Genomic DNA, 23,235 nt, shown 5'->3' with positions numbered 1-23,235 from the left:
TCTACTGTAACTAATTTAAAGCGAGGCAGCTTTGCCTCTTATAGGATAACAGAGCTTGCATCAGTCTTATATAAGTATCTTGACTTACCTATGTATATCTTTGCTCCGGAGTATATTAGCAGCTGTGCCTTAATAGTCTTATTTCTTAAATATTAAGCAAATTTAATTGCTAACGCTAGGTAGATGTGATAAGTTGAGCACATAAGTAATTGCAAGGCGACTCTTGGCCCAGTTCATCACCAATCAGCGGACTATGAACTTTGGCTTCCACAACCAGCATCTTATTATCGGTGAAGCTCCGGCGGTTAGTGAACATTTTCCCAAGTAGGTATCCAACTACCTATGACGTTTCGCCGTATATTAGCATTGGCTGGCAGGTGTTAGACAATAGTAGAACTGTACTGTGAATTTTCACGAAACTAGTCACCTACAGCATCTGACAAAGACGAGTATCGGTAAGGTAACGCCTAATAAAATCCGTCTCAAAGGAAAGGACAACGAGAAATACGAGGAGAAGCTACTCGTCAAGGCAAAGGTCATAGCTGACGCCTATCTGGCCTATGTAGGTGTTATATGGAAGTGATTGACACGGGAAGGCCCGGTAACATGCCGTAGCCCTGACACTACCGGTAACATGCCTCGGCCTTGACAGGTGTCGGACAGTGATAGAATTATACCTACCAGAGTCCGTTCACTACCTACAAGAGCGAGCTCCTTACCCTTTCGCATTCTTTTTTCATTTTTTTTTCATTCTTTCATTCTTTCATTCTTTCTTTTCTCCAGAAAAAAGAAATATCGGCCATCTATTCCCTTTGCTTTTTTTCTCCTTGCAAAAGTATATGTCATTATGTCATTGAGTGATCCTCACCAGACGATGGTCTATTGGGACCTGGCAGTCGCCGAGCAGGAATGGCTTGAATTCCAGCGTAAGTACTAACTTGAACATCTCTCAGAAACGTGATTTAGCTGACAGTATATGCTTCGGATAGGCGACATTATCCCGACCTGTAAGCCCAGTTCCTGGCGTCTCCGAGCCGTTGCGAAGCTAACCTGAGAATTAGTGAACCTCCATCGAGAGAAGGAAGGAGATATGAAGACGGCACCGGATGTCGAGATCTGGGGCTGGCAGGAGCCAGAGGCTTCCCCTGCTGCTGACTACCCAGTAAGTCAACTTTCCCTCTTCTCGACGCTTTACTTCAAAACATGCTAATATTTATTTTCAACAGGTGCGAACTTGGGAAGACCGCGCTGCCCAGGCTACCACTTCTGCCGCCGCCGCCGCCGCCACCCCAGTAAGTCAACTTTGCCTCTTCTTAACACTTCACTTCCAGTATGCTAACGTTCCCGTCTTCAACAGGCACGAACTTAGAAGAAGCGTGCTGCCGTGGCTTGGGCGACCGCCAAGAAAAAGATGATGGCAAAGTCCATCTTGAAGCTCAAGCTCAAGCTCAAGCTCAAGTCGAGCCCAAAGGACGTCGCATCCTCAGAGACATCCTGAATCTACTGGATCTTATGCTGGGAAGAGGTTTTTTTCCTGTCGGAGAACTATGGTGAACAGACGTGAGATTGGTGCGTTCTTTCTGTTGTTTGTCAAAAAGAAGTAGATCCCTAGGGATAGGATAATGAAATCGTTAATGTTTTATACTTGTCTTCCAAAAGTGACCATCAAACTGCAATCTTTGCCAGTCCAATGCCTAAGTACAGTTTGTTTTTTTGTTAGTTATTTGCCGTATCCAAGCTGCCCATGATCTAGGCATCTTCCAAACTAGAGAACCTCCTGGGAGGAAGCTATAGGCTATAAAGCCCAGCGTCTTTTCCGTCTGAGATCGAAAGTCATGGTTGTTTCTTTATATACGCTTTTCATCTTGCTTATGATACCACATGATTATAGAATATTTATCTGGAATGCTGTAGAGTGTCGGGCACATCACGTGCGGGCGCATCAGCATCGCGTGTCCAGACCCACCAAGTTGTTATCACAGTGAATGAACGCGCACAGGAACCGGAGTCCCCGTCATCACCGGGTTAAAAGATTGGAAAAAGACAACAAAAATTGATTCCGCCCAGCTGACATATTCATGGTGGTTAGGGATCGTCGAAGGAAGAAATGAAAGTGGGAACATTCGCCGCGTATTGTTCTTGCTTAGAAGCTCTTTGACCATCTAATAATGCGACGAAGAAGTTGTAGATGATAGGGCCAGTGTATGCTGCTGTAGTCGGTTCTTGAGATTGACAGTTTTCCCGATGTACAGGCCCGCATCCCCAGTTGTTTCATCATAGTAGATGATGAGGTAAAAGTAAGTGCCCTGTTTCTCGAAGGGTTCATGTGAGGAAGACCGATCGACGTATCGGCACGTATTCCAGATAGTTTTCAGTCGGGGCATCCCATCCTGGAATACCGCCAGAGTGCCACATAACTTCATACCTGTAAGATGAAATTAGACAAGAACAACCAAGAGATATATGACCGAAGGCTTACCCTCTAGAAGCGTATGGATGAACCTTGGTCGATTCTGGACCGTGTCTAGTGGTTGAAGGGTGTGATGATGGGCGCCATGGCCCAGCAGGAAGTTTCGACTTTGGGCGGTATTTACTGTCGTCAAAAATGTTTCTAGAAATGTCCTCAGCGGGGATGATGTGGTGCTTGTCTGCAGACTCAGAGATGGGAAAGCGACGGGTCTCTGTCCAACGACTTTCGGGGTCTCCGTGTGGATGGCTCCAATCTCGATATGCGATAGAGGGATACGGCATTTCCCCTGGCCTAAAGGTGATCTAGCAAGCGGCTCGGGACCGCTAATCGTATGATGATACACCTTTACCACTGGGTATGGGACAAAACCATTGCTGTTGCCATCGCGGTTTGACTGGATGAGCGGGATCAGGCCGAAAGCTCCTACATCGACGACCATGAACCCAAAGTAGCCGGATCTTTTCTCCAGTTCTTTGATGTCGTTTGACTCAACCTTCTGGAGGACTCGAAACGTCTTGACGACGAGAGGTTGTTGGTTGGGGGGCATGGCGGCGGCGGTGTGTTGGATAGTTTGATGAGGAGAAGAAGAGAGAGAAGGGAAAGAGAGGTCATTGTGTGTTCATATAGGCCGGAAAAGAGAAGGGGTGCAAGCCGGTGGGATAGTGAATCACTGACGACCTGTACCAGCGCAATCAGTACCTTGGTAACTAGAGAACAAGCTTGCCCATTGCTGAGGCACAAATAAGTGAGTACTATGTTAGCCGGAGGAGCAACCAACTTTCCCGCCACAAACAATATGATTGTTCATGATGCCTGACCCAGGTTGTGATTCCACAGAGTAATACAAAATAGAAAACCATGCATTGAATCACTGGACGAGAGCTTTCGGGTGGGAGGAGAGAGCCGATTTGTTTCGAGTGAAAAATAAGTACCGGCACAAAACACATTACATTTTGGACCCTGTAGTCTTCAATCCTAAGAGAGCTGGTGATGGAATGGGCACACGAAGGTTGTTGATTAGACTACCTAGTTCGTCTCTTATATCCAACGGCTAATTTTTATAGTACCCTGAGGACAACCAGCTGTGATAGCAGCCGACATTGGGTTGTACGAGGCGAAAGGGGCCGGTATCGACTGACTTTGTATCCGTAGGTCTTGGATAAGTGGTTGGCTTTCCAGTTGATCAAGGCTAAGGAAGCAATTGCTGTCTGCTTCTTTTATTGGTATACTGGTATTATAGAGTTCACGCAGCTGTCTAGCCTTGTATGAGAAGTCAAAAGGTCCAGGGCAAGGTAGAGTATATGTGTATCTGATATGTGCATGGGATTTGATGTTCAATACAGAAGGCATTCTCAACAAGAACTCATCAATTCAATCAACAAGAATGTATGGAAATAGGCTGTTAAGTCTGGGAGATATAATAATTGTCCATTATAATCCACCCGAAAGGTTAATAACACACCTACGATGAAGAACAAAGTGAGTGTTGAGAAGTGTTGTGGAACCGTCATAACAGTAGACGCAGAAACTGAACGTAAACCTCCTGTAAAAAACTTCACTGTTACCTGGAAGATAGGTCTCCAGATAGGTCTATCAATTGAAATGAAACCAAACCTCCAGTCTCTTTAGAGACCGCCATACTAATGAGAAGTGGTCCGACAGAAGATTAGCATGGCCTCTGCTCAAGGGGTAATGAGGTCCTCATTTAAATCACCTTATCAAACGCTAACTATTCTTACTAGAGCCACCATCCTTCTCATAGTTGATTACTATGTCAGTTAGAGAGTTGCAATTGTGGTTCATTGGTCACTTTTTTGGAAGATAGACAGAAGAAAAGTGCATCAATGGTTGTATTGCTCCATCCCATCCCATCCCATCCCATCGGAGGGAATTTAACTCCGTAATTTTTTTTTAAAAAAAGAAAGCAAAAACTCCTGGTTCCCATGTCCTATCACCATGCCCAGTTAAAAAAAAAAAAAACTGCATCATTCAGGGACCCCAGACAGCCCCAACTCCCTACCCTTCGCCAAGATCCGGCGTCGATACTTGAGCGGCGCAGCCGCAAGGCTTTTCTTGCAAGCCGCGACAGCCGCCGCAACCCGCTCCTCCTAGGTTCGGATTCGCTATGAGATGTTAGTGTTTGTCGATTCAACTGATATTGAAAGGTAACTTGAAGGAGGTAAGAGGGAGAGTCAAAGTAACACTTACCGGGGCGGCGGCTGCCGGGATGCCGAAGAAGCTCTGCGCTGTCTTCTGCTTCTTCTCCTTCTTCTCCTCCTTCTTCTCCTCCTCCTCATCTTCCTCTCTCTTGCGCTTCTCTAAGACTGATGTCAGCATGGAATAGTGGTGAAGATCGGTTTGGGGCAGCTATACAATTCTCGGAGGGAAGGCCAGAGGCCGGGACATCACCAGGGGCATTGCTGAGGAACTCTAGTCAAAATGTCAGTATACTTATAAGTAGGTAATTCAGTAATATGACAATGCACTTACCAGCCCAATCCTCTTCTCGAGGGACAAAATTTAGGTCACAGGGGACGAACCCCGAGACGTCTTGCGCGGCAAATTCTTCCTCCCACATTGTATATAGTTAAAAAAAATTTAAAAAAAAGGCGACGACTGTGATTCAGTCTTTTGTTGTATATATATATATATTTTTTTTTTGTGAATAAAAAGGGGGAAACGGGGGCTCTTGGCGGAAAGGTCGACGGGGGTGAGATGATGGTGATGATGGAGGAGTGAGAATTCAAGGAGAAAGGAATATGACTTACCATGGAGCACGCGTGAGTTACTCTAAACGACGCGTTTTCATTCGTCGTGGTTAAGACGCGGCGATTGCGCCACATTTATTGCGTGTCCTCGAGGGTGCAATCGCCGTGTCTTCAACACTATATGGCTGCCTGAACAGTGGCGTCAATTGTTAGATGATCATGCATGCGGCTGTATTACAAATTGACTAATCCGGTCATGTAATCACTCTAACAACAAGATAGACAATCTCACAAGTTCATACGGCTAACTGGGCTAGAGACATCAGAGGTGCACTATGGCATCAGTCTTGAGAAAGGGGTTATATTAGAGCAGGTAACTTATAAGTTATACCTCAAGAATCACAATTAGGGTGCCATCTATGAACGGTGGTAGGCAAGAGGGGAAACAGGAAGTATAAGAGGAAAAAGGTAGCTCTAAGCATTGCGTGGCAAGTGACAGTTTTTATCTGTAGACCTAGGGCATTGGGGCTGATTCACTCCACGATTTCCCTCCCCCTCTTCCCCCTCCTTCCCCTCCTTCCCCTCTTCCTCCTCTCCCTCTTCCCCCTCTTACCGTTGCTACTACTACTACTACTACTACCACCATTACCACTACTACCCCGATAAGCTGACTTGAGCTCTTCTCGACACTCTACCCCTATCCCCTATCCCCTTCACCAAACACTCACTTCCATACCCTAATCACCCAAAACCCAACCCTTTCCAGTGCCCATCTCCTACTACTCAAATGCCCCAACTCTCCACGACCTGAACCGACGAGCTGGATATCTACAGCTGAGTGTTGTTTCGCTCTGCACGATGGATGGACTCTGCAAGGCTAACTACATCCCTACCTTAGTACCCATCTATCTACCTACCGATCTACCTGTTGTACTGGAAGCTTGAGCCGACAAAGGGCAAGCTTATTCTGGCGTTGGATACAGCTTGTCAGTAACTGTTTTCCCGATTTGCTAAAAAAACACAATGCGCTCGCCTCTATCAGAACTACTGGCCACTAGGGGCTCATGGCGGTCGATATGGGAGCATTTGGCTTGATCTCAGATATCAAGTTCAACCGCAATGATAACGGTGACTTTATTCGATATCCCGTTGAAGGTGTATCATCATACGCGTGGTGGTTCGAGCTGTTGTATCGCCTTCCGGACAAAGCACATGTCACCAGAGAAGCAGCCATAGTTAAAAAACCCCTCTTGCTCCAGACAAACAGCGCAGCCACTATCGTCTTTTCCCTAAACGTTCCTGTCGGCAGCGACATCTGTCTAGAGTCGGGGGTTTCTTACGATTCACACTGTGACCATACGCCACTAGACAACAGAGAATCAACAGAGCTTCACTCAAGCACTTCCGAGGGTAAGTCTCCGTTCACCTCTGTGTCGCTCTAGTCTGATTTGATCTTACAGGTGTGGAGTTATGGTACTCGGAGTGTGTACCAGACGGGATGCCCCGACTGAGAATTACCTGGGAAACATGCCAAAACGTCCCGCTCGCCCTCACTCACAACATTCAATGAAAGCACTTCTACCTTGAGTAGTATGACGAATAACCAAGGCCGCGGGCCTGCGCATCAGGAAAACGACAAATCTCAAGGATTGCACCAGTATGCGCAGCCTGACTACCTGCTATGCCCCTACCTTTCTATTCGAATCTCCCCAACTACCCCTACTCACTTCCATCTACGTCCCTACATACCCGTCAATCCCACACAAGCATCTTCTTTTGTACCGATTCTACAAAGGGCCCAAATACCCCTATCGTAGCCGAGTGCTTTGAAACTCATACGACACGGATAATCGTATCTGGTCTTATAGTCCACGCTATAGACATGCTTGAGAACATGTCGCAATTGATGTTACCGTCAATTATTTTTCCTATTTTCTTAAATTTACTTTTCATGTGAACTATCTCTAATACCCAGACTTCAACATGGTAGTTCCTGATGCGAAGCTGATGCGTCCACACGTGATACACCCGACTGTTAATTCTCGACTTATCACGTAATCAAATGTAACACGAAACTTTTTGATGGGTCTTCTCAAAGTCTAATAGATTTGATCAGGCGGCTTCGTCACGAAACAAATAATATTCTATCAACATCTGGTATCATCAACGCCTCTATATGTTCCTGCAACATGGTATCATTTATAAATCATTATCCATCACTTCTTCAACATACCAGGACCCTTAATGGTGCTTGCTCGGCTTCGGACTCTAGAGTTATACTTGAGAGTCTTATCGCCAATCATTCCATTCTTTCCCGTGGTAGAGCCTGGAACACAAGGCTCCTCATTCCATGCTACACCCCTAGCACGCCTCCAAACGGCAGTAGGCGAAGCCGACATGAGCTGTGTATAAAATAGGCGGCAGTTGGCTGCTTCATATCGAAACTGCACTGGATATCCTTTGAGATTATCCTCAGTGTAGCCGTTGAGCGAGTTGACTCTACCAGCGCTGGGAAGGGGTAAAAGAGGTGGGTTAGACAAGCTGGGGAGTGAGGCAGATGCGTCGTTGAGGATGGAGAGTGCTTCCTTATCAGCGCTTGCGCCAGCTTTAACTTGAGCCACTGCGCTGACAATATCCTGGTTAAAGTTGAGCAACGTCCCCTTGACACCACCCATGGCTTGCATAGCTTGATTGAGAGGGCGACCGCCAAGAGCAAGCGTACGAATGCCATAGTTGCGCGTGAGAAGACCAGTCAGGATACCACAGGCTGATGCGCAAATACCATCAGTGACAATGAGTATATCCTCAGGCTTCCAAGGGGCTTTCTCCACAACAGGCTTCATCTCAGGGTCGAAACCGTTGATGTAGGCAGGGATTGTGGGCTCCCAAGGGACAGTCTTGTCGGTCTGGAAAGCCACAGTTACATTCTCCCCTTTGACTGTGTACGGACCGAAAAAATCCTTGCCGGCTTCGATGGCCTTGCCGTCGACGCCTACAGGGTAGTACTCTGTCCTTGTGATGAAAGATGCGACGAGATTGTCATAGTCAGCCTCGGAGGCTGCCTCGAGAGCGGCGTTGGCGCGATATCGATCCCAGCCGGTAAACTTGCCATCCGGAAACAACAGACGATAGATCGACTGTGCCAAGATGACTGATCCACCACCGTTGGCAGACATGTCGATGATGAGTTTATCACGGCCAGCTGCTTTGGCCTTGCGGATGAGTTCAAGTACAACAGCTTGTCCCTCGAGTATGAATTTATCCAGGCTGAAGCCAGCAGGGGGATTGGCAAGGTCAAGTCCAATAGGGACGAAGCTCAAAATAGAGAGAACAGCAGTATCTTCATAACCCTTGCCATCGAGGAAGTATGCGGCTACCGAATTGGCCGAATGCTTAGCAATGGGAATGGGGTACCCAGGGATGGACTTGGATGACTCTTGGGTTGAGCGGCGTTCATTGGTAGGTGCCTCGGATGTCGTATTGGCGGGCATGATTTCGATGTACTGATGGAAGTCCTCGCCAGACTCAATTCCAGAGAAATCGATTAAAGGCAGGATGATAATCTCGTTTTGAACGACCTTTTTGGTGCCGTTGTGGAATTCAATTGTATATGTATCGGGGATCTCATACTGAGTGATGAGCGTGCTTGCGGATGAGCCAGCAGCTTTACGGGGAGCGGATGAGAACAGCGCATTATACTGAGCATCTGGATCTTGGGCGCCGGCTGTAAGACGAGAAGCATCCTCCTCGAGCCACTCTACAATCGGGGTGCCGTCGATGCTCTTGACAGCTGAGGGGGTGTAGTCGAGAAGACCGTGGTTGCCGCGGTCTGAATCGATACGGGAAAAGATGTAGGGCAGACGGATACCGTTGGAAGAGACGGACTCAAAGTCGATGCCGCGTCGGACGTACATAAAGGCATTGAGAAGGGCCGGGGGGTAGTCGAAATGGCCATCATAGGCAGCGGCAAACTACAAGGTCAGTATGGATCATGTCAAGATAGAGGTGATAGAAAAGTTGGCGAGACCTAATGGTTTCGTCTCTTATGCCTCTATTAACTTCTCTTATACCCTGGGGAGGTTACTTACAATACTCCGTAGATCAGTCATGACTTCATATTGTGTCTTGTACTTGTTGTTCTTCAGCTTACTGCGAATAGTATCAAATCCACCCAAGACATCGACACCTGGGAACAGATATTCTTCTGGGGGATCAGCAAGAATCTCGAGTGTACTCTGGAACTCGATGAGAGGCTCCAGGTAATCTAGTAGCTCAAGGTCTCGCTTCTTGTCCAGGGGTACAGACTTGAGGCAAGCAATGCCAACTGATGGAGGAATAGCCAGAATGACAGGATCTCCCTGTTTAGGATTTGACTCCTCATAGGTCTGACTTATAAGTTTGCAAGGGTTTTTCGTATCTGAAAGGTCGCGGTATGTGATGAAAGAGGGCTGATGCCTCGCCTGGTGCATGATCTGTCTGGGCTTCAGGGCAGCAAAGCCGACCCCGGCAAGGGCCAACAGAGAGGTGGGAATAATCATGATGAGTATAGAAATGAAGAGCGATAGGGCTGATAGAAGTGCTCTTTCGGGCGTCTACCAACCCTTTTATGTCGTCCATCCATTTTCGCAGGGTATCAGGAAAGCTGATGCTGGAAGTCTTGGGGACGAAATTAGTAGGTCAGTTTGCGCTGACTTGACCACGGTTCCTGGGCTGTTTATTCTTGCACCCTAAAACTTGGAGGCAGTGTTGGCGCTGAGCGGGTTGCTTACTATCCTGGTAGTTTAATGGGCTGTGCTGCAGCTGCTGACAGCTTTGCGGACCTGTCAGATCTTAATGGCATTTTATTTCAATCGGGTAATATTTTGTTTATTTTTCTTCTTGTCTGGTCAAATAAGAGACAGGCAACAGAGATGCTGCTTTGGATCTGCAAGTGATTCAATTCTGTTTGGTTATTGAAGCTCTTGCGAGGGATCAACATGATCTGTTTCAATCAGGCGGCTCGACAACCAGTGATGGACATTTAAACTGTGGTCCCCGCCAACGGGCTTCTATTTTAAGGAAGCGCCACAAGGCATCTTGGATACAAATCCCTACCAGTTTTTCAGCCAGGCGGAATCAGTCAGTCAGCGCCCCAATTCTTTATTTCATCCCGAGTCTTGACGGAGAGATGGGGCTACTACTTAAAGAACATGCTAATATCGTAAACCGACTCCCTCAGCCGTTAATCCAAATTCGCCACCTCGTCTCCAAGTCCGAAATGGTCGTCTTGATGTTGCGGAGTTTAGGCTTGAGGTTTTCGTACAAGTTTAAGCATGCTTCTTAGCGCGTGGGAGCTGACATGCTACTGCGAGGCGCATGCAAAGAACTACATAAATACCCGCCAACAGAAGGATCTTCGGGGCCGAACTGAGAGTTGGCTGTTGCTTCTACGAGTATGCTGATGGTGACAGTGGTTCAAAACCTTGATAACAAACATACTTTGCTGCTGCTGCCTGGAAAATAGGCATTGGAAAAGGTTTACAAGTCAAGACAAGACCATCACTACTGTCTCTTCGGAGATCATATGGTTCAACAGACAGAGGAGATAGTGCGGCCCCCCTGGTACTAGGGATGGCACGCGTTCAATCATGGAGATGCTACTTTTTTGTGTTTTCTGTCGATACTTACCTAGGTCACAGGTGGTTGTTCTCTACCATGACCTGTTCATGACGACTGATGCATAAACAGCAAATATTTATCTAATAAGTAATAGAAAAGTTAGACTTTAGGCTTAGGATATAAAAATAAATCATCTAAAAGTCTGGTCTAAATGGCATAAACTGATCGCTTCTAATACCCTGAGGACGATCCCGATCGCGAATGTACACCATGACGTCAGCCATCTAAAAGCAGGCACGCGACGCATCACAAGCTCGCATCCCGTCTTCTCTCTCGACTTTCTTATTCTTTACCTGCAATAATTTTATTTCCCTACGACATTATTTTTTACGATATTATTTATCGTTCAGGCCGTCATGCCTCTCCTTCCACGAATCAACCCGGATGTAGCCGCCACGCCTGAATCAAAGAGAGCGACACTCAAGGCCTTTTTGCGAAAATGGTTAAAAGTGAACTACCAAGATCTGCTTTGCATGGCCTTTGTTGGCGCTATTGCCTATGGTGTACGCCTTCTTCCTATGTTTTCCTTCCATCACTAACAAATCCCAGATCTACCACTCTCCCGTTATCATTACACGAACATTCCCCATCACTTTTGATGCGACGTCCGGCGATATCGTCTACCCCCAATGGGCCTACCCTGACCGTGGTTGGATCATTCCTGCGTGGTTATCGGGCCTGATATCTATCGCTTTGCCTATAATCACGTATGTCATCGCTCAGATTCGGATCAAGTCAGTTTGGGATGCGAGTAACGCTATAATCGGGACAGTTTGGTCCGTAACTCTGGCGTCACTCTTCCAGGTTACTCTCAAACAACTCGTGGGCGGCTTTAGACCTTACTTTCTCGATGTTTGCATGCCCGACATATCACTCGCAAAGACGCACAACAAGACCGGCTTGAATGGAGTTGGCTTCTACCAGATCATGTACACTACAGAGATCTGCACACAGCCTGATCAGTCGAAAATTCAAAACGCCATCACGTCGTTTCCGAGTGGACATACGACCGCTGCATTTGCTGGATTCGGGTTTCTTTTCCTGTGGCTTAACGCCAAACTAAAGGTCTGGGCAGATCACAAGCCAGCGTTCTGGAAGCTGTCACTCACTTTCATACCTGTCTTGGCGGCAGTTCTCATTGCTGGCTCTCTCACCATCGACGCTGCGCACAACTGGTATGATATCTTGGGAGGAGGTTTTATCGGCACGATCATGGCATTTGCTAGCTACCGCTCTACCTACGCTTCAGTCTGGGATTGGCGTTTCAATCACCTCCCACTTCAAGAGACGGAATCTTTTCGATATGGCTTTGATGGAGACTTGGATTATGCAGCGCAGACACTATCCATGGCTGCTGGATGGGGAGGCAAGAAGGTTAGGTTGCCTGAAAGCTCGAGCGGTCCTGCCATCAGCACCGAGTCTACCCTTCGTAGTGGCGCTGAGGAGATAGAGAACCTGGACGCGAACACTAGAAGGAAGCGAAGGGGACCTGTGGGAGAAGAGGCTGTTTAATCATGATGCGTGGTTAGCAAGGAGCAATGAGGGCATGAATGGTGAATGAGTATTTTTAATATGTTTGTATAGCATTCTATTCGGATTATGGAACTTTGATTCATGGCTATTAAAGGTACCGCTGACGAAAAGAATTTGTTGCTACATGAGGTCTGTATCCTGCTCAAGCACGATGGTCTGGCTCACGACTAATGGATGAATAAACAGATGTATCATATAATAATGTAAAAGACTTGGGAATTGTCACGAGAAACAATAAACCTCGATAGGCGAGGAGCCCGTTCTGTCCTCGCCGAAATCCTGAACCTAATTCTTCCCCACAACCTCATAACCGGGAAGGTCTTCCGTACTATGAATAGTGGTGGGAGATGTAACTATGAGCATTGGAGGTTCCTGAGCCTTCTGACTCGGAAGTTCATCGACCCTTTCTGGCTTTTCAGTTCCACCAATCTCAGACTCTTGAGGTTCATCGGTGTATCTTTCTAGCTTTTCAAAGCTACGAGTCTTGGACTCTTCAGGCTCATCGGTATATCTTTCCTGTTTCTTAGACAGGATAGAATCACCAGAGATAGAGTCACCGGGGGTGGGAGATTCGCCCACGGCCTGTACGACAGTGCGATCATATGTAACCCGCCCCTCGAGTGCTTGGAGCACTTCAAAAAGAGGCTTAGCACCCATGGGCCAAGCAACATCACCAAGCAAGACCTTCTCTGCTGTGATACCGCGCTCGTTGTAAAATGCGGCATTGGCATCGCCTCGTGCAACAACAATAGTACCATCAATTTGAATACCCGCCCACAAACCACGACTCTTCATATAACTCCACACTGGTCGAGCAGCAGTCTTGCTGAGGGCCGCCTCGATGCTGCCGCCTGTTCCGACAGGACCAACAGCAATGGAACCTGCTGCGCCGAGTGATACACGAGGCTTGGTAAAGGCGGCAACTTGCTCAGGAGTGTTGAGAACGCAGACGCAGTCGTAAACATCAAGACCAAAGACAAAGCCTGCACCGAGTGTGCTTACAATGAATGAAGAGGGAGGAGACCAAGTGCCGTCTGCGCGGCGAGAGATGACTACGCCGGAGCCGCCGGAGAGAGAGCCATGGAAGGCACCGGCGCGAATGACATTAAATATAGCGAGACCGGCGGCGTTTTGAAGAACAGTAGGAGGGATCTTGATCATCGACTTGCGAGTGAGACCTGTGGGGTGGAGAGGCCCTTTTCTGTTGGGAGATGTAGAAGAGCTGAGGTCTGAAAGTGCAAGTCAGTACTGTTCATTCTTATACATGCAGATAGGCACTCACTGGTAAAAGAGTGAAGGATACGAGCAGCCTTGGCGCACTCCTTGTCCATAGTAGTAGGCCACCACCCTTCAGCTCCAATCAAGTTTGCAGCTTTGTTGAGCGGCGAACCGGCCTTGGAGCTGATTTTGTGGAAGCGTTGGCCTACAGTTGGCTTACTGTGAGGAACAGCATCTCGGTCTTGTGGTTGAGTATGGTGGTATTCCGTGTTGTCTGGTTGAATGCTGTAGGAGGGAGATTGACCGGCTTGTTTGAGAGGGTCAACCTCGATGTAGGTGTTGGTGGGATGGGCAGTCATGATGAAAAGATATGAATTGAAGATGTATAAAAGGAACTTAATGTGAAAGCTTGAGAGAATGTTGTTGTTCTGGCCATCTTGATCCAGATCACTCATCCTTATATGTTAGACATCTTTCCGCCTAGCCCGTAGAGTGCCAGAAACGTCAAGTTATCAGGACTACAAAAGACAAAATTAGTAAATCAGCTTATGCAATTTAGATGACACTTTTAGATCATTTATTTTTGTATCATATAGGCCAGAGGTCAACATTTCTGTCACCTATTAGCCAACGTGCCTCACATCCTCTTCAATAAACAGTCTACGCAATCTCATCCAACCAGATACCAAAACATCATCGCCCCCAGGCGAAGTAAAACGCGGCCGCCTAATGTTGAGGGATGTGTAGTGCGTGGACGTGAGGCGCAGCATTGCCATAAGAGGACTAAAGAGCGAAGCGAGAGCGAATGACGATCCGCGAATGTACCAAAAAGAGCGAGACTCACATGACAGCACGTGCTCTCTACATAGGTGAGAACCAGAGCTTCCCTTCCATCTTCGGAAATCATACTTAGTTTCCTACGATATGTCGGTGTGGCTCAGTTGGTTAGAGCGTTGGTCTCATAGTCGTGAACCATGACTTGGTTGTAAACCAGGGTAATCCAAAGGTCGAGAGTTCGAGCCTCTCCACCGACATCCTTTTGCCGGTTGCCTCGTCTGGAGCATTTGCATGGATGTTTAATCAACAGCCACCCCAACCTCATAGACAGATCAACAATAAGATACCTACTGGGTCTTTTTTTGAGCCTCAGTTGCAGAACATCAGTTAGTGGTGTGTAACTGAAGTTACTTTGGCTTTATGGTGGTGTCTCTGACTCTTGAAATGTCGCTAAACAAGTTCATAATACTGTAAACTTACTGCAACCAACAACCTTTTCATTTTTCTTACTGAGCCAATGCCCTTTATCATTACAATGGAAGATGATTTACAACATCGCCAATGCCGCATTTAGACTAGTTATAAGATACAGTAGAGTCTTGAGGAAGGGTTGAATAATAAACAATACACTCTGCGAGCCAAGAGGCTGTCTACATGAAGCAGTCACCTGCTAAACAGGCCAGCGGCCAGTTTCCTGATGTATGGCAGTACAGAACTACAACAACTGGATACTGAAGTTAAGTTCCTACGATTTCCTCTGAAGAGATGGACCTGTGTCGTGTCTTGCTCAGCACCACGACGAGCTTGGAACAATGTTGCAACCTCAGCTTCCAACAAATCATCATCCGGTATGGTGTAGTGGCTAACATTTCGCGCTCTCATAACTTGAGAGATCAGTACCGCGGAGCCCAGGGTTCGATTCCCTGTACCGGAGTTAGTTCTTTTTGCTCCTAGAAGAGCAAGGGCAATAACTCAAGGATGTATGCAGGAGCAGGCATCAGGCAGCTCAAGACCAGTCTTGTCCGGCAGTGAAACTGTAGTAAGTGTCTTGGTAAGTATATACTCTATTTTGCAAACCCCAACCAAGTGTTTAGTATAAAGGTAGTATGCAACTGGTAATGCATCATTAGATAGGAGTGGGATATAGCTCATCGTTGTTTCTTTAGCCTAGAAAGACTTGAGTAATAGTGCGCTTTATAATTAATTCCTGTTGAGAAAAGCCTCCCAAGCTGCTGGCTTCCCATCCAACACTTGTAAACAAAAAGAGCATCTAATAGAGAAGATTAATGCAGAAACAGCATATATATACCAGAGACAGTTATATCTGTTAAACCCACTAGGACCAAAAGTTAAATCTCTCTAGCACTTGTCTAGAGACTTGTCTGTCGGCCGAGGAAACAAAGCAGGATAAGCGTTTATAGGCAAAAAGGATAGCAAAAGGGAACTCCGATACAGGGAATCGAACCCTGGGCTCCGCGGATCGAGATAATTCTCTCTCATTGAATGAGAGCGCGAAATGTTAGCCACTACACCATACCGGATAGTGGTTCATGATGACGGATGAGCACTGGGTATCTAAGATGCCGAAGCTCTCTCCTGGACAGCTACCAACGTGGTGTATCTTTGTCCGTCGCGGATGTGATATCAGTAATCATTATATTGTCTGGTATCCTGAGTAGCGGTGATTGCGTTGATAATGCGTCAGGGCAGAGTTGGCGATTGTGAAATCAATCCCCTCATGCGTAGGTAGTAAAGGAAAAGGTTAAGCTTAAGCTTCAGATCGGAAACGTGGTTTCTCAAAATGGCAAGTCCCATCCATGTAATCATCGTTAGTCATCCATCGAAAGTTAGCAAACAATCCCTGATGACTTCCATCTTGCTATCCCCTTTCCTCTCTATCCACACCGATATATTGCATAACAGTCTGGCATGCACTATACCGGATGAAGCAGTTAAAATAGCGTTACGGAACAGCAACTAGATCGTTCTTGTTAACAGAAGTTAACTGAGCAGACTACTTAATGATAAGAGAACTGGCTGTTGCCCTATTGTACTTTAGCCCACTGTCCGATTTACTGGTTATATATAAAGACTCTATGTTTAGGGACATTAATATAGTCATTAAGGCATAGGATATATAATATACTTGCATAGAGAACTGAGGGATTGCATTGTCATATAGCCTTATAATAATAACTGGTCAGTGTCAGTGTGAAAGTAAAGCTATTCCTTGTGTAAATTATATAAACTTGATTATTATTATATATTGAAAGGAGTACTCTTTGCGTTATCCCTTGTTCTGGTTTGATAGGAGAATACATAAAGTTAACGAAAGGGAGATACATACCAAACACCAGCCGGCCGAACTCAAGCGCAGTCTTAGGCTCAGTTATTTAAAAAGATCAAAACAAGTGATGCCTAGTGTCAGAGTGGTATTAATCTTGATCAGCCGCTGGCCCACCAGTATCTTTAGGGTGAGTAGAGCAACGCTTCCGAGTGGTGACTGTGGGCGCTGTTGTTTTTGTTATTTACCTTTATTAACGGCCTGAGGTGGGCTTGGTGAATCACTGTTGGCCGGTGATGCGGTTTGTCACTGCTGCCAGCTGCCAGCCGCACATCTGTTTGTTTATATTCCAATCCCCCCACTCCCCTGTTCAATCTCAATTCTCAACATTAACATCAACTTCAGGAGCCTCTTCACTTGCCAGCCTTTCTCTTCCAGAGGTTGTGTTTGTTAGCCTCACTTCCTGCTTGCGGTCGCTATACAAAAGTTGGTATTGGGATATCGCCATCTATTTGTGAGTTTTGCCAGCGCTATGCGCAAGAAACATCTGCTAATGTGATCTAGAGGCAAAGAAGTCCGAGGCATGCCATAAAATGGCCTCTGAAGGATCAGACCCAAATGTCTCGTCGCAAGAGCCTTCACAACAATCTTCGACACCCTCAGCTATGGCTGCTGGGCCACAGTTGATAGGAGCAACGTATTTAATGACGCGAGAAAGAGCCATGGCGCATGCCGGCGATATCGCCAAGAACCTGGGGCATCGAGACTTTGATCAAGCATCTCTTGTCTCACAAATGAACGAATGGCTATCGCTGCCTGTGATCAAAGTGCTCAGCGAGGACATGAAGAACAGAGTCTCTATTTGGTGCCAACAGCACAGCCGGGGATGGCTTGATGCAATTCGGGACGCGGATGAAGACATTATGGAATATAAATATTCTACCCTCGAAGAGCCAGCTACTACGATCCCGACTATTCAAAGTACTACCGAAGAGAACATTCGCCAATGGATGCAAGAGATCCTGCACGAGCAGCGGGAATCCACAGCCAAAATAACGGCCAAGATTGATGGTTTACAGCACCCAGACCAAACCTCTCCAGCTGCACCTCCTACCAAACGCCGGCGTACAAGCACGCGAAGCGTTTCAAAGAACGTGGCGATGGACAATCTTCAAAAGATTGACGAGGGGCTATGTCATCTCCTGGGCGAAGACAGCGAGCTACTTCAGTGTTTCCGCGACTATGCTGTCAGTGTTGACCCAAACTTTCCCGATACTGGACCAAAGTCCAACGGAAAGGCTTTCTGGTCAAGGGGCCAACTAGAGAACTTCCGAAAAGAAGCGCGAGAGTTGGGACTCGGTATCCTCGAATACAAGCTTCTCGACCAAACAGTCCAGGAAATGGACGAAGGCGGTCTGAGCATGGTAAACATTGCCGCACTATCTCGCCAACTGGCGTCTCGGGAGCAGTACGAGAACCTTGATGCGAAGTTTCCGTTCCCAATTGTTTGCGACCAAGAATAAGGGTGGTAGATGTGTATGATGAGAACTATTGCGGCTTACACAGGGGAAAGCTGTGGAGCAGAAATCATTTGGTCAAGAATGGGAGCTCATGGAAATTGTCTAGTTACTAAGTGTGATTGGAACATCAAGTCCCAGGAGATTTATATAGAGATGGTCGGCAAAAACGGGTGACAGGGATCTGTTGAGATGGTGTTTATAGAGAATTTAGTCGTACCTCAATAAGCACAACTCTAACAAGGTCTGGTCTCAATAGCATAAACTAGCCTGCTAATCGTCTCTTAGCTTCTGATACCCTGAAGATCAGTAGTGATCGAGAAACGAATGGGATAGCGAGAACATATGCTGCAAGGATTCTGATACGAAACGGATTGTAGGAGAAAAGGCCAACCGTTCGAAACTAGCCGTGGACGAATAGGAGCAAAGGAAACGACACGCGGAAACGAAAGAAGGGTATAGCGATATATGATACGCGTATAGTTGCTGGTTAGCAAGGGTGCATTAGACATGCATTAACGACGTTTCCTTGTGAATATCTGTTGTACGAGGAAGTGATTCTGCCTGAACGAGGCGAATTGACTTTTGTTGACTTTTGATAGAAAGTATCTTTAGGTCACGAGGATTGAATGAGTTGTCATTAGAGATTACTTGAGTGCGTGCAGAAATGACGAAGGACCCCAACTCCTTGTTACGTCATGGGATAAAGTTAGGGGTTCACTTCAAAAGGGACAGCCCTGGAGCTCCATTTCTAGCTGTCATCCGCCGCTGCCTCCGCTGTAACCCCATCGATCGACCAAATATTCAGGTCCCTTAGTAAAAGGATTCAATCAAACAAGTATTGTCACTTCTTGGCTGTCTTGCAGCTACGTCGCTCCTTTTTTCTTCCCTTACAGAGGTGTATCTGCCACTCTTCCTTCTATATTACCCCTCGATAAGGCATAACCCCTTTGCACGTCGTTGACGACACACCAAGTCTAAAAGACAAGCTACTTTTAGCTCCCTCGGAGCCATTCGCTGTTGTCTCACATTTACGACAAACTTGACTCAAGTCTTGTTTCTGACTTCCGTCCTCGCCGAGCAACTACACCAACATAATAGTTGTACAACGTTGCCGAATGAATCCTCAACATTGATCGCGACATCTCACCACACAACACCGCGACCATGAGCTCTTCGATAGAGACTCTTCCTAATGGGAATGGTCATGCTGGCGAACATGACCATGTCCTTCGTCCTCGACCGCGCAAACCGAAGCATTCACAAGTCTCTGATGTTGTTCGCATGACGACAAGCGATGGTGAACACCTAATGCCCGATAACGCCAGCACAGGATCAGCAAGTGGTTTGACTAGGTATGAAGATCAAATCTTCAACGAGCCAAAGCTAATTGTATACAGTGGTCGCTCTACACCCGTCCCAGAGAATGCGCCTCCATCCGTCAAGTCCCTTTCTACCGCTCGAAAACAAGTCCGCGCCGAACAACGCCGCCGTATATTCCCCACGATCGAGTTCGCCTCACGCGTGAGTCACTTCGACCCCGAGAGTGATTATAGAGACTTCCATGGCTTCTTCAACCTGTTCTGGATCGGTCTTGCCATCATGGGCATCACTTCCATGTTGCGTAATCTTAAAGATACAGGTTTTCCTCTGAGAGTGCAAATATGGGGTCTCTTTACTGTCAAGCTTTGGCACCTTGCCATTGCTGATTTTCTCATGGTTGCGACGACTGCTGTCAGTTTACCTCTGAACCGCGCGGCGAGGAAGGCCAAGCCAGGCAGCTTTCTGGACTGGGATCGAGGTGGAATTGCTATTCAGAGCATTTACCAGGTTGCTTGGCTCACTCTTTGGATCATTGTCCCTTTCTACTTTGAGTGGACGTGGACCTCCCAGGTGTTCTTCCTCCTGCATACCATGGTCCTTCTGATGAAGATGCACTCTTATGCTTTCTACAACGGACATCTATCGCAAACGGAGAAGCGACTGCACGCTCTAGATAACCCTTTCTCGCCTCGCGACCGCCGCCCCGCCTATCAATACCCCAGCGCCGATCTGCCTGCCAGCGTCACAAAGGTAGAATCTACTAGTACCAGCGCTAAGAAGCGTCGTCGACAACGGCAGAAGAAGCAAGAAGCCAAGCAAAATGGTATCAACGGTCACAAGAGCAATGATGATGAACCTATCAACCACGACCTCCTGGCTCCCAGCCCCGTCGCCAGCCCCAACAACAGTTCCGATGAAGTCGATGAGTTACGAGAGGACCTCGCCCGCGAGCTTACTAGTCCCATTGGCAATGTCACTTACCCAAACAACTTGACTTGGTCCAATTACACGGATTACATCTTTTGCCCGACGCTCTGTTACGAGATCGAATACCCCCGAACATCACGCATTAACTGGATTAATCTGATTTCCAAGATTGTCGCCACATTTGGCTGCATCTTTCTCTTGACCATCATTTCAGAAGACTTCATCCTGCCAGTCCTTCTGGATGCCTCGGAACGTCTCGATGCTGTGCCGGCTGTATCCTCCGTGTCTGAGAAGCTTCTCATCTTAGCCGAGACCATCTCATGGCTTCTCTTCCCTTTCATGCTTACTTTTCTCCTCGTTTTCCTTGTCATTTTTGAATATGTCCTTGGCGCATTCGCTGAAATCACCTTTTTCGCTGACCGACACTTTTACTCTGACTGGTGGAACTCGACAGACTGGATGGAGTTCTCCCGTGAATGGAACATTCCTGTCTACAGCTTCCTCCGACGTCACGTTTATAGCGCTTCTCGACCTCGAATTGGTAGAGGCGCTGCCACTGCTCTTACTTTCCTCATCTCGGCATTTGGCCACGAGATAGTTATGGCATGTATTACAAAGAAGTTCCGTGGATATGGCTTTGTCTGCCAAATGCTTCAGCTTCCCATTGTTATGCTCCAGCGTACACGATGGGTTCGCGGCAAGGAAACCTTGAACAATGTCTGTTTCTGGGCTTCAATGGTTCTTGGTCTCAGCATGGTAAGTTTACTTTATTCCCCCTGAAACGTCACTAACAGTCATAGATTTGTGCTCTCTACGTTCTTGTGTAGTCAATGCATATTTGCACCATGCAATTGCACGAATATGCTGGTCATATCTAGCGATTGTTGAATTATCGTACTGAAGCAGAAACGGTCCCATAGGGATCTTTATTTACCACGTACAAGTACAGGAGTGGTCGTTCAGGGCCAGCACAGGGTTGGACTATTATTTACCACATTATAAACATAGAGATATACCCCCATAGTCAATAGTGAGTTTTTTTCTTCCAAGTCTTGCGTCAATCTATGTATTTAATTGCACTATGTACCTGCAAGTATGTATGTTTGCCGGATATCAGGTTATGTCCAACCCCTAGACACTAGATAACTACGCCTATACTATCTAATTCTTAGCACCGGCTTTGTTACATCCAGTCTCCATGCTAGTCCAGACATACGGTTTCACAACAACCTTATTGTCTGACCCAAAGGCAATCCCCTGTTGAACTCCCGTCTTTGGTGTCGGTTTCCATCCCTTCCGTGTCAAACCCGCAGAAGGATCCTGCGCAAAAGCAAGCCAATAATCCTGCATAGCGTGGCTGACCTCGTACTCAAACTTGTTCGACTTTTCACGTGCTTCATCATGAGTTCCCATGATCAGAGGTAGCTCGGCGCTGTGGAACGCACCCTCTCCTCCAGGCATAATGTTGGTAAAGTTTGGGGAATACATATACCGCCAGGTATTGATGCCTGCAGAAGATCGAAGGATGGTCTCGTAATGTGCTGGGCAGTGGAAAGTATTGTCGGGTTTGGCTTGATCCGAAGACTGATCTCCTTGCGCTGGGGGGTCAGTCATATCTCCTTCGTCTCGATTTGTTCCAATAATCGTAGGCTGATGAGACGGTCAGTATTGATAGACAGGAGACTGAGGCCAACTTACAAGTTTGGCAACATTAGGGATTCTGTCAGTATAGTCGGAGAACACAGTCCGTTCATCAACAACAGGGACAAAGCTCATAGTCTTTGCTTCCTCGACATGTCTCTGGAGATCCTTAAAAGGAACACGTCGTAGACACTCAACATAGTCACGCCTACATCCGAACGATTTAGCAAGCGAAGTAAAGTTGCTCTTCGTGTCATCATTTCCCCTCAGCCCGAGGAAAGCAGACCCCGAGTTCTCAATGTATCCAGCGGCGATTGGAGTGTGGGGATACGCGTATTGATAGAATGCCACAGAAGCGGCGCCGGCACTCTGGCCCCAGAGAATAATCCGTTTGGGATCACCGCCGAAGCGAGATATGTTGTCGTTGACCCATTTGACTGCGAGACGTTGATCAAGGAATCCCAAGTTTTGCTGCTTAGGGTTAAGACTGGGGGCATTGGGGAAGCCAAAAACTCCAAGACGGTAGCTAAGTAGCAGAGTGATTAGTATACAACTTGCAAGAGTGAGTGATGACATACTTGATGCTGACAACAATGTGCTTTTGACTTCTCTCAACCCAGTTCTTGGGGATCTGGTAAATAATATCACCACCGCCCTACACTTATCAGATCAAGCCATCTCACGTAGAATGCAACACATACCGAGGCGAAACCTCCTCCATGAATCCAAACAATCACAGGAAGCGGTTTAGCTTTGGGACAAAGGGCCTGCTCCGGCGCCCAGATATTCAGGAAAAGACAACTCTCGCTCGTGCTGTTAGGCTTGATGAGAAACTCGGGAGCCCAAGGACCGCCAACACCAGGTTCACTCTGAGCACAATTAGGGCCAAACGATGTAGCCCTGAGTGTTCCGAAATGGCCACTAGGTATGGCTGGCTCCCATCGTCGATGTTCACCATAAGGAATACCGAGAAACTGGGCAACGTTGGATGAATCGTCTTTAAAACCTTTCAGCACACCGTTTTGAGTCTTGACTTTTAGACTTGCAGCGCAAATGTCACTAGCCATTGCAACGGCCAGACCTGAGAGGACGGCCAAAACGTTAAAGGCGCCCATCTTCATAGTCGGCTATTGGCGTATGTCTAAACTATCTAGACAATAACGGTGAGTCCAGCACAGA

At 47.1% G+C, this 23,235-nt stretch overlaps 9 protein-coding genes across 9 annotated transcripts; 4 read left to right on the top strand and 5 right to left on the bottom strand.

Annotated features, from left to right (window-relative positions):
• Positions 1-847: 847 nt before the first annotated feature.
• On the top strand, positions 848-1,498 carry FSST1_004896 (uncharacterized protein; the record flags this gene model as incomplete). Its single annotated transcript, XM_083231117.1, has 5 exons — positions 848-926; positions 990-1,007; positions 1,062-1,162; positions 1,227-1,292; positions 1,370-1,498. The coding sequence occupies 5 exons, from the start codon at positions 848-850 to the stop codon at positions 1,496-1,498; spliced, it is 393 nt and encodes a 130-aa protein (XP_083088326.1).
• A 664-nt stretch (positions 1,499-2,162) lies between these two features.
• On the bottom strand, positions 2,163-3,017 carry FSST1_004895 (uncharacterized protein; the record flags this gene model as incomplete). Its single annotated transcript, XM_083231116.1, has 2 exons — positions 2,163-2,425; positions 2,480-3,017. 2 exons carry the CDS (start codon positions 3,015-3,017, stop codon positions 2,163-2,165), a joined length of 801 nt encoding a protein of 266 aa, XP_083088325.1.
• A 1,561-nt stretch (positions 3,018-4,578) lies between these two features.
• FSST1_004894 (uncharacterized protein) lies at positions 4,579-5,048 on the bottom strand (the record flags this gene model as incomplete). Its single annotated transcript, XM_083231115.1, has 3 exons — positions 4,579-4,593; positions 4,679-4,788; positions 4,961-5,048. The coding sequence occupies 3 exons, from the start codon at positions 5,046-5,048 to the stop codon at positions 4,579-4,581; spliced, it is 213 nt and encodes a 70-aa protein (XP_083088324.1).
• A 2,346-nt stretch (positions 5,049-7,394) lies between these two features.
• Positions 7,395-9,716, bottom strand: FSST1_004893 (uncharacterized protein; the record flags this gene model as incomplete). The annotated part of the gene is made up of 2 exons (XM_083231114.1): positions 7,395-9,149; positions 9,267-9,716. The coding sequence occupies 2 exons, from the start codon at positions 9,714-9,716 to the stop codon at positions 7,395-7,397; spliced, it is 2,205 nt and encodes a 734-aa protein (XP_083088323.1).
• A 1,476-nt stretch (positions 9,717-11,192) lies between these two features.
• On the top strand, positions 11,193-12,348 carry FSST1_004892 (phosphatase PAP2 family protein; the record flags this gene model as incomplete). The annotated part of the gene is made up of 2 exons (XM_083231113.1): positions 11,193-11,339; positions 11,386-12,348. 2 exons carry the CDS (start codon positions 11,193-11,195, stop codon positions 12,346-12,348), a joined length of 1,110 nt encoding a protein of 369 aa, XP_083088322.1.
• Positions 12,349-12,654: 306 nt separating this feature from the next.
• Positions 12,655-13,946, bottom strand: FSST1_004891 (uncharacterized protein; the record flags this gene model as incomplete). The annotated part of the gene is made up of 2 exons (XM_083231112.1): positions 12,655-13,598; positions 13,652-13,946. The coding sequence occupies 2 exons, from the start codon at positions 13,944-13,946 to the stop codon at positions 12,655-12,657; spliced, it is 1,239 nt and encodes a 412-aa protein (XP_083088321.1).
• A 3,295-nt stretch (positions 13,947-17,241) lies between these two features.
• FSST1_004890 (uncharacterized protein) lies at positions 17,242-18,171 on the top strand (the record flags this gene model as incomplete). Its single annotated transcript, XM_083231110.1, has 1 exon — positions 17,242-18,171. One exon carries the CDS (start codon positions 17,242-17,244, stop codon positions 18,169-18,171), a length of 930 nt encoding a protein of 309 aa, XP_083088320.1.
• A 1,161-nt stretch (positions 18,172-19,332) lies between these two features.
• Positions 19,333-21,242, top strand: FSST1_004889 (sterol O-acyltransferase; the record flags this gene model as incomplete). Its single annotated transcript, XM_083231109.1, has 2 exons — positions 19,333-21,171; positions 21,216-21,242. The coding sequence occupies 2 exons, from the start codon at positions 19,333-19,335 to the stop codon at positions 21,240-21,242; spliced, it is 1,866 nt and encodes a 621-aa protein (XP_083088319.1).
• Positions 21,243-21,576: 334 nt separating this feature from the next.
• On the bottom strand, positions 21,577-23,177 carry FSST1_004888 (Alpha/Beta hydrolase protein; the record flags this gene model as incomplete). The annotated part of the gene is made up of 4 exons (XM_083231108.1): positions 21,577-22,065; positions 22,114-22,582; positions 22,635-22,711; positions 22,758-23,177. The coding sequence occupies 4 exons, from the start codon at positions 23,175-23,177 to the stop codon at positions 21,577-21,579; spliced, it is 1,455 nt and encodes a 484-aa protein (XP_083088318.1).
• Positions 23,178-23,235: the final 58 nt, after the last annotated feature.

Source organism: Fusarium sambucinum, chromosome I (assembly GCF_050947815.1).
Source record: "Fusarium sambucinum isolate potato_lamoka chromosome I, whole genome shotgun sequence".
Lineage (NCBI taxonomy): Eukaryota > Fungi > Ascomycota > Sordariomycetes > Hypocreales > Nectriaceae > Fusarium > Fusarium sambucinum.
The sequence above is the reverse complement of the archived record's forward strand: the minus strand, read 5'-3'. Positions and strand labels throughout refer to the sequence as shown.